At 37.4% G+C, this 10,000-nt stretch overlaps 1 protein-coding gene across 1 annotated transcript in view; it reads left to right on the forward strand.

Annotated features, from left to right (window-relative positions):
* Window positions 1-7,406, forward strand: part of tacr1a (tachykinin receptor 1a) — a gene marked incomplete at both ends in the record, with an annotated part of 33,778 nt that extends 26,372 nt beyond the window's left edge. The window contains 2 exons of the mRNA XM_080499897.1: window positions 780-976; window positions 7,088-7,406. Of these exons, the coding sequence (XP_080356023.1) occupies window positions 780-976; window positions 7,088-7,406 (516 nt within the window). The remainder of the gene's footprint in view (window positions 1-779; window positions 977-7,087) is intronic.
* Between the last annotated feature and the right edge of the window lie 2,594 nt (window positions 7,407-10,000).

Below are 10,000 nucleotides of genomic sequence, written 5' to 3' on the forward strand. Positions count from 1 at the left end.
AATCTAAATGACATGAAGAGAAAACAAAAAACAACCAAAAACTTCCCATTATAGAAGAATAAAAAAAAAAAAACTAATTTAGACTTTTTTTTTTAACTTAATCTAAACCAGTGTTTTTCAACCTTTTTGAGTCGACACACTTTTTTCTTTGTAAAACTCTGGAGGCACACCTCCACCTGAAAATGTTAAAATGTTAAACTCTGTAGCCTCTATTAACAATATAAAGTCATTCTAATCAAAGACATCAAAGTCATTCTCATCAAAGACATCAAAGTCATTCTCATCAAAGTTTTATGAACAGGAATCAAGTAAATCCAGAAAGCAAGGACTTTTTTTAATAGTGCCTCCGTCAGTGTGAAACCTGGACCTGATGGATGAAGAGCTGAGATCCTGGTTTTCTAAAACTTCTCCATCACTGTCACTGACACAGTACTTTGATACAAGATGGTAGCAGGAGGTGGAGATGAACCACACTGACGTCTGTCACTTTACATTTCACCTGCAAAGTTCTGTGCTGCCCTCTAGTGGTGAAGAGGATTTATACATGATTACTCTGCAACACACTGTCGCTGTGAGAGTGACTGTTGTTTTAGAAAACAATGTGAAATGTGATAATTTCCCACGTCTCACCTGACGAGATCTGGAGGAAACACCAGCGGTTGAGAAACTCCGCCCTAGGGGGCGCTGTGACTCACCAAAAGCACCTTTCTACAGACAATAGACAGCGTTTTTTTTAGTTTAATTTCCCCGCCGTGACCAAAACGCGCTGCGCCCGACAGGTGGTGAAGATGATGATCGTGGTGGTGTGCACCTTCGCCATCTGCTGGTTCCCCTACCACGTCTACTTCCTGCTGCACCAGTTCTTCCCCGAGCTGTTCGACGAGCCGTTCATCCAGCAGGTCTACCTCGCCGTCATGTGGCTCGCCATGAGCTCCACCATGTACAACCCCATCATCTACTGCTGCCTCAACGACCGGTACACACACACACACACACACACACACACACACACACACACACACACACACACACACACACACACACACACACACACACACACACACACACACACACACACACACACACACACACACTTAAAAGAGCTTCCGGTCAAATCTCCAGGATGGAGTGGATGAACAAAGGAAAAGTGATAAATCAGTGAAGTCTCTGAGGAAAAGAGAAAAAATTGAGAAAAAATAGAGAAAAGGGTGGAAAAAAGAAAGAGGAGGAGAAGAAAAAGAAAAAAGGGGGGAAAGGAGAAAGGAAAAAACAAAAAATAGAAATAAGAAAAATTTGAAAAAAGAAAAATTTGAAAAAAGAAAAATAGTCAAAAAAAAATTTGCAAAATAAACAGTAAGAAAAATACAAAAAATGGAGGGTGGAAAAAAAAGGAAAAATAGAAAAAATAGAAAAAAAAGAAAAATAGAAAAAGGAAAAACAAGTTGAAAAAAAGGGAAATGATAAAGAGTAGGAAGAGGAGAAAAACAAGAAAAAAGGGGGAAAGGAAAAAAGAAAAAAATTGAAAAAAGAAACATTTGAAAAAGAAAAATAGCAATTTTTTTTTATAAAAAGTATAAAAATACAAAAAATGGAGGAGAAAGGGAAAAATAGAAAAAAGACAAACAGGTTAAAAGAGGGAAATGAGTAAAGAAATAAATGGAAAGAGGAAAAAAAAGAATGTAAAAAAAGAGAAAACGGAAGAGGTCAAAAGAAAAAAGGGGAAAAGAAACTGCTAAAAACAACTTAAAACTACCACAACAGTTACACACACACACACACACACACACACACACACCACACACACACACACACACACACACACACACACACACACACACACACACACACACACACACACACACACACACACACACACACTTAAAAGAGCTTCCCGGTTTTAAAAAATGGTCAAATCTCCAGGATGAAGTGGATGAACAAAGGAAAAGTGATAAATCAGTGAAGTCTCTGAGGAAAAGAGAAAAAATAGAGAAAAAATAGAGAAAAGGGTGGAAAAAAAGAAAGAGGAGGAGAAGAAAAAGAAAAAAGGGGGAAAGGAAAAAACAAAAAATAGAAATAAGAAAAATTTGAAAAAGAAAAATACAAAAAAAAAATTTTTACAAAATAAACAGCAAGAAAAATACAAAAAATGGAGGGGTGGGAAAAAAAGGAAAAATAGAAAAAATAGAAAAAAATAGAAAAAGGAAAAACAAGTTGAAAAAAAGGGAAATGATAAAGAGTAGGAAGAGGAGAAAAACAAGAAAAAAGGGGGAAAGGAAAAAAGTAAAAAATTGAAAAAAGAAACATTTGAAAAAGAAAAATAGTAAAAAAAAATTATAAAAAGTATAAAAAAGACAAAAAATGGAGGAGAAAGGGAAAAATAGAAAAAAGACAAACAGGTTAAAAGAGGGAAATGAGTAAAGAAATAAATGGAAAGAGGAAAAAAAGAATGTAAAAAAAAAGAAAACGGAAGAGGTCAAAAGAAAAAAGGGAAAAGAAACTGCTAAAAACAACTTAAAACTACCACAACAGTTACACACACACACACACACACACACACACACACACTTAAAAGAGCTTCATGATTTTATAAAATGGTCAAATCTCCAGGATGAAGTGGATGAACAAAGGAAAAGTGATAAATCAGTGAAGTCTCTGAGGAAAAGAGAAAAAATTGAGAAAAAATTGAGAAAAGGGTGGAAAAAAAGAAAGAGGAGAAGAAAAAGAAAAAAGGGGGAAAGGAGAAAGGAAAAAAACAAAAAATAGAAATAAGAAAAACTTGAAAAAAGAAAAATAGTAAAAAAAAAATTTTTACAAGATAAACAGTAAGAAAAATAGAAAAAATGGAGGGTGGAAAAAAAAGGAAAAATAGAAAAAATAGAAAAAAAATAGAAAAAGGAAAAACAAGTTGAAAAAAAGGGAAATGGTAGAGTAGGAAGAGGAGAAAAACAAGAAAAAAGGGGGAAAGGAAAAAAGAAAAAATTTGAAAAAAGAAACATTTGAAAAAGAAAAATAGTAAAAAAAAAATGTCTTAAAGATAAACAGTAAGAAAAATACAAAAAATGGAGGAGAAAGGGAAAACAAGAAAAATAGGAAAAAGACAAACAGGTTAAAAGAGGGAAGAAGTAAAGAAATAAATGGAAAGAGGAAAAAAGAATGTAAAAAAAGAGAAAACGGAAAAGAGGTCAAAAGAAAAAAAGGGAAAAGAAACTGCTAAAAACAACTTAAAACTACCACAACAGTCACACACACACACACACACACACACACACACACACACACACACACACACACACACACACACACACACACACACACACACACACACACACTTAAAAGAGCTTCCCGGTTTTATAAAATGGTCAAATCTCCAGGATGGAGTGATGAACAAAGGAAAAGTGATAAATCAGTGAAGTCTCTGAGGAAAAGAGAAAAAATAGAGAAAAAGGTGGAAAAAAAAGAAAGAGGAGAAGAAAAAGAAAAAAGTGGGAAAGGAGAAAGGAGAAAGGAAAAAAACCAAAAATAGAAATAAGAAAAATTAGAAAAAAGAAAAAATTTTAAAAGAAAAATAGTAAAAAAAATTTTTTACAAGATAAACAGTAAGAAAAATAAAAAGAAAATGGAGTGGAAAAAAAAGGAAAAATTGAAAAAATAGAAAAAGGAAAAACAAGTTGAAAAAAAGGGAAACGATAAAGAGTAGGAAGAGGAGAAAAACAAGAAAAAAGGGGAAAGGAAAAAAGAAAAAAATTGAAAAAAGAAACATTTGAAAAAGAAAAATAGTAAAAAAAAAAATTCTTAAAGATAAACAGTAAGTATAAAAATACAAAAATTGGAAAAATAGAAAAAAGACAAACAGGTTAAAAGAGGGAAATGAGTAAAGAAATAAATGGAAAGAGGAAAAAAAGAATGTAAAAAAAGAGAAAACGGAAGAGGTCAAAAGAAAAAAGGGAAAAGAAACTGCTAAAAACAGTTACACACACACACACACACACACACACACACACACACACACACACACACACACACACACACACACACACAGACACACACACACACACAAAAGGAAAAGTGATAAATCAGTGAAGTCTCTGAGGAAAAGAGAAAAAAAGAGAAAAATTTGAGAAAAGGGTGAAAAAAAAGGAAAAATAGGAAAAATAAAAAAAGGAAAAACAGGTTAAAAAAAGGAAAATGATAGAGTAGGAAGAGGAGAAAAATGAAAAAAGAAAAAGGGGGAAAGGAGAAAGAAAAAAAGAAAACAATAGAAAAAAGAAAAATCTGAAAAGTCTAGCGCCCCCACACTTCAGTGGTGAGGAGAGGAACTGCACGCCGGCCGGCAGCTTTACTGAAGTGAAAGAGTGAACGTTCACCCTCGTGTGCTAATAAAAATAAATAAAAATAGACACATTTTATAACATGATCATGACAAAATTGAAACTAAAAGCTAAATATTTGTATTTTTACAGACCCCCCCCTAAAAGGCCCCTGTCTCTTTAAGCGCGACAGAATTTATCTGCGATTTGAATTTCCGTGGCTTTATTTTACGATTAAAGCCCAAGTGTGACGTCCACGGCTTCGGAACGCTCAGCTATTTGGTTTTTTCCAGCAAAAATGTCAATGAACGTTCGGGTCGTTACTCGGCAGAATGAAGACAGATGGCCGGCGCCGCCTCGTGTCTCTGATCAACAATCTGCCGCCGTCCCGCCGGCGCCGCCACCTGCTAATTGTCCCGGAATGAGATTTCCACACTCGGTTGCTTCGGTGATCCATGACAACTTAAGGGTTTTGTTTCAAACTGGAGACGTCCCGCATCCTTTGCCCACGGACGCAGAAACAGTCACTTTAAATCACACGATTCTGACTTTACTGGGTATGAACGTGTGATTTTACACAGGATCTCCTTGTTCGACAATAATACATTTTATAATCTAGCGACTGTGTAAAATCTAAAATACTGACGAGAGCTGGACTGTTTGTTCGTTAAAGCGCCGGCCGTGCAGTTTGTAAAGCAGTGAGGATCTGCTGTGGAAGGACCAGAGCAAACGCTCCAAGTTGGGTTTCAAAAAATAATGATAAGAATTTTCTCTGTGAAAAACAATAGCGACTTTGTTTTTCAACTTGTTTTTTTTTAAAGAGTGTGAATTTTTTTTTTCTAATCTCAGAAAAAAAATCTCAACTTGGATTTTTGACTTTTTTAGGTGTTTTTTTATTTTACCTCAGGAAAATAATCTCGACTTTTTTTTTTTAAGTGTGTGAGGTTTATTTGGGGTTTTTTTTAACCTTAGAAAAAAAAATTCTCAACTTTGATAAATTTTTTTAAACGTGAATTATTTTTTTTAATCTCAGGAAAAAATTCTCAACTTGGATTTTTGACTTTTTTTTGAGCGTATGAATTTTGTTTTGTGTACCTCAGAAAAAAAGAAAAACTGACTTTTTTTTAAACCTCAGGAAAAACTATTTTTTACTTTGATTTTCAACTTGTTTTAAGTGTGTGCATTTTTTTTAACCTTAGAAAAAAAAATTCTCAACTTTGATTTTCGATTTTTTTTAAAAGTCTGGAAAAAATTCTCAACTTGGATTTTTGACTTTTTTAGGTGTTTTTTTATTTTACCTCAGGAAAAAAAATCTCGACTTTTTTTTTTTAAGTGTGTGAGATTTTTTATTTTTTTTTGTTAACCTTAGAAAAAACATTTCTCAACCTTGATTTATTTTTTTAAATGTGAATTCTTTTTTTTAATCTCAGGAAAAAATTCTCAACTTGGATTTTTGACTTTGTTTAAGCGTATGAATTTTGTTTTGTGTACCTCAGAAAAAAAAAGGAAAAACTATTTTTTACTTTGATTTTCAACTTGTTTTTAAGTGTGTGCATTTTTTTTAACCTTAGAAAAAAAAATTCTCAACTTTGATTTTCGACTTTTTTTAAAAGTCTGGAAAAAATTCTCAACTTTGATTTTCGACTTTTTTTAAAAGTCTGGAAAAAATTCTCAACTTGGATTTTTGACTTTGTTTAAGCGTATGAATTTTGTTTTGTGTACCTCAGAAAAAAAAGGGAAAACTATTTTTTACTTTGATTTTCAACTTGTTTTTAAGTGTGTGCATTTTTTTTAACCTTAGAAAAAAAAATTCTCAACTTTGATTTTCGACTTTTTTTAAAAGTCTGGAAAAAATTCTCAACTTTGATTTTCGACTTTTTTTAAAAGTCTGGAAAAAATTCTCAACTTGGATTTTTGACTTTGTTTAAGCGTATGAATTTTGTTTTGTGTACCTCAGAAAAAAAAGGAAAAACTATTTTTTACTTTGATTTTCAACTTGTTTTTAAGTGTGTGCATTTTTTTTAACCTTAGAAAAAAAAATTCTCAACTTTGATTTTCGACTTTTTTTAAAAGTCTGGAAAAAATTCTCAACTTTGATTTTCGACTTTTTTTAAAAGTCTGGAAAAAATTCTCAACTTGGATTTTTGACTTTGTTTAAGCGTATGAATTTTGTTTTGTGTACCTCAGAAAAAAAAGGGAAAACTATTTTTAACTTTGATTTTCAACTTGTTTTTAAATGTGTGCATTTTTTTTTGTTTACATCAGAGAAAAAAATCCTAAACTTTAATTTTCAACTTTTTTTAGGTGTTTTTTTTTGTTTTTTCAACGTCAGGAAAAAAAAATCTTAACTTTGATTTTCAACACACTTTTGAAGTGTGTGAAGTTCTGTTTTTTTAACCTTAGGAAAAAAAATTCTCTACTTTGATTTTCGACTTTTTTTGGGGTGTTTTGTTTGTTTGTTTTGTTTTTACCTCGGGGGGGGGAAAAAATCTTAACTCAACTTTTTTTAAGTGTGTGGTTTTTTTTTTTTTAAACCTTAGAAATTTTTTTCTCAACTTTGATTTATTTTTTAAGTGTGTGATTTTTTTTTTGTTTACCTCAGAAATTAAAGCAAAAAAATTGGATTTCCAACTTTTTTTTTTTTTTAGATGTTTTTTTTCGCACATCAATCAGTGGCCCTGACCCCCCCCTCAAACACCCCAAACTCTCCAGAACTTGTGTGTTTTCAGTTGTACAGAGACCTGAAGGCTCCAGTAAAGTAACCGAAGGTCCGTCCTCAGGTTCCGCGCCGGCTTCAAGCAGGCGTTCCGCTGCTGCCCCTGCGTCGCCCCGGGGTCCTACCAGGGCCTGGAGCTCAAGTCCACCCGCTACCTGCAGACCCAGACCAGCGTCTACAAGGCCAGCCGGACGGAGACCAGCGTGTCCACCGTCCTCCAGGGCGGCGAGCAGCTCAAGGTCAAGGCCATCGCGGGTCGCTACGGCGGCGGCGGCCACAGCTCGTCGCTGGACCTCAACTCCAACGGGTCGTCGTCCTGGAGCGTCTCCAAGACCGTGTCCGAGACGTCCAGCTTCTACTCCAGCAACAACCTGCAGGACTGAACCTGGAGCCCTGGACCATCGCTTGGGCGAGAGAGAGAGAGAGAGAGAGAGAGAGAGAGAGAGAGAGAGAGAGAGAGAGAGAGAGAGAGAGAGAGAGAGAGAGAGAGAGAGAGAGAGAGAGAGAGAGAGAGAGAGAGAGAGAGAGAGAGAGAGAGAGAGGTGGCTGCTTCTGCGTGTGTGTGTGTGTGTATGTGTGTGTGTGTGTGTGTGTGTGTGTGTGTGTGTGTGTGTGTGTGTGTGTGTGTGTGTGTGTGTGTGTGTGTGTGTGTGTGATATGAACAGAGCACCCTCTGGCCAATCAGGAGGCAACGCCCCTTCGTCTGGCCAATCGGGAGTCGACGCCCTTTCTTCTGGTCAATCAGGTGGCAACGCCCCTCAGTCCGGCCAATCAGGAGGCAACGCCCCTTCGCCTGGCCAATCGGGAGGCGACGCCTCTACATCTGAATAATCAGGAGGCGACGCCCCTTCGTCCGTTTGGCCAATCAGGTGGCGACGCCCTTTCGTCTGGCCAATCAGGTGGCGACGCCCCTACGTCTGGTCAATCAGTGGCCAATGGGGCGGCGACGCCCTTTCGTCTGGCCAATCGGGAGGCGACGCCCCTTCGTCCGTTTGGCCAATCAGGCGGCGACGCCCTTTCGTCTGGCCAATCGGGAGGCGACGCCTCTACATCTGGCCAATCGGGAGGCGACGCCCCTTCGTCCGTTTGGCCAAAAAGGTGGCGACGCCCTTTCGTCTGGCCAATCAGGTGGCGACGCCCCTACGTCTGGTCAATCAGTGGCCAATGGGGGCGGTGACGCCCTTTCGTCTGGCCAATTGGTGGTGACGCCACTCCGTTCGGCCAATCAGGAGGCGACGCCCCTACATCTGGCCAATTGGGAGGCGACGCCCTTTCTTCTGGCCAATCAGGTGGCAACGCCCCTCAGTCCGGCCAATCAGGTGGCAACGCCCCTCAGTCCGGCCAATCAGGTGGCAACGCCCCTACGTCTGGCCAATCGGGAGGCGACGCCTCTTCGTCCGTTTGGCCAATCAGGCGGCGACGCCCCTACGTCTGGCCAATCGGGAGGCGACGCCCCTACGTCTGGCCAATCGGGAGGCGACGCCTCTTCGTCCGTTTGGCTAATCAGGCGGCGACGCCCCTACGTCTGGCCAATCAAGAGGCGACGCCCCTACGTCCGTCTGGCCAATCAGGCGGCGGCCGTGAACGACGGAGGAAAACCAAACAAAACGCTTTCCCCCCCGATAGGAAATCCCCGCCTCGGAGAAGGAAAGCGTCGGAGAACACGGCTCGTATTAAAGGTTCCACGTTACACTGGATTATCCACCAAACAGCCCCGAGACGCAACAAACGACCTGAACGGCTGTAAAATATGATGCAATTCAACTAAAAGTGTAAAAAAGGAAATAATTTCAATGTGTTTAATGGTTACACTTTATTGTAGAAGCAGATTATAGCGAACAAAAAATCTATAAACGAATTGGGCAACGGCAACCGTATATATATATATATATATATATATACCGAATATCGTAAACTGTATATAGATATAGAACACATAGAGCAAACTAATAGACCTCGTTCTTTCAGTGTTTTTTTTTTTGTTGTTTTTTTAAATCAAAGCAGGTCAAGTTCAAACATAAATAATTGACTCACTTTATGATGTCATAGAATTGGGGGAAAACATTGTCCCTGCCCCGTACTGTAGTAATATTTCAAGTTTTTTTTTTTTTTAAGTTTCTACGTTCAGCGTCTTGTTACATTATTAAATGATTGTTACATTTTGGGTTTTCTAAAGAAATTTTTTATTAAATTTTGGGCTCTGCTACATAAGCGTATTATTCACATGGAAAAATAAAAATCGACCTTTTCTGAATTAATCGGCATAATTATCTCAGAATTATGACATAAAAAATATTTTTTTAAATGGCTGTTTTTCTGAATTTATGACAAAAAAATTAAAAATTCTCTTTTTATTTTTACAGTCCATTTTAATGTTTTCATGTGAATACAATACGCTCCCGTACTCCTTTGTTACATAATCGACCAGTTATTTATTACATTTGGGGCTTTTTTTTTTTTTTTTGCATCATATTTTAGTACAATTTTTGTCGTTACTACATATCGGGCTCCAACGGGCTCCTGAATTTCAGTATAAAAGCCCCTCCAGTGAGCTCTGAAGAGAACAGCCTTGTTTCTGTGTCTGTACCTTTAAATGATGACGAGACAAAATTCTCGGATTCGCCTGTTTGATCAAACGTTGAGCGATGGAGCGGCGGTGACACATACTACCGCCGGGAAAGTGACTTTTGTCGTCTTTTCATTCTCTCTCTCTCTCTCTCTCTCTTTTCAAAGCAAAACAACGATGGGATGATTGTACTTTAGTCTAATTCTCTGGGTGTTTTGTTTTGGACCAAAATATGTGATATATATTTGTGTGACTTGTTATATGGGAGCAAAACTTTAAAATTAATCTGAGCTGATTTCACTGTGTGTGTGTGTGTGTGTGTGTGTGTGTGTGTGGGGGGGGGGTTATATGTTTGTGTAGCGGTGAGGCTTTTTGGGTTTTTTTTCTGGTGAAGTCGTCATTACTGAAATA

The sequence above is a fragment of the Blennius ocellaris genome, assembly GCF_963422515.1.
Source record: "Blennius ocellaris genome assembly, chromosome: 7".
In the NCBI taxonomy this organism is placed as follows: Eukaryota; Metazoa; Chordata; class Actinopteri; order Blenniiformes; family Blenniidae; genus Blennius; species Blennius ocellaris.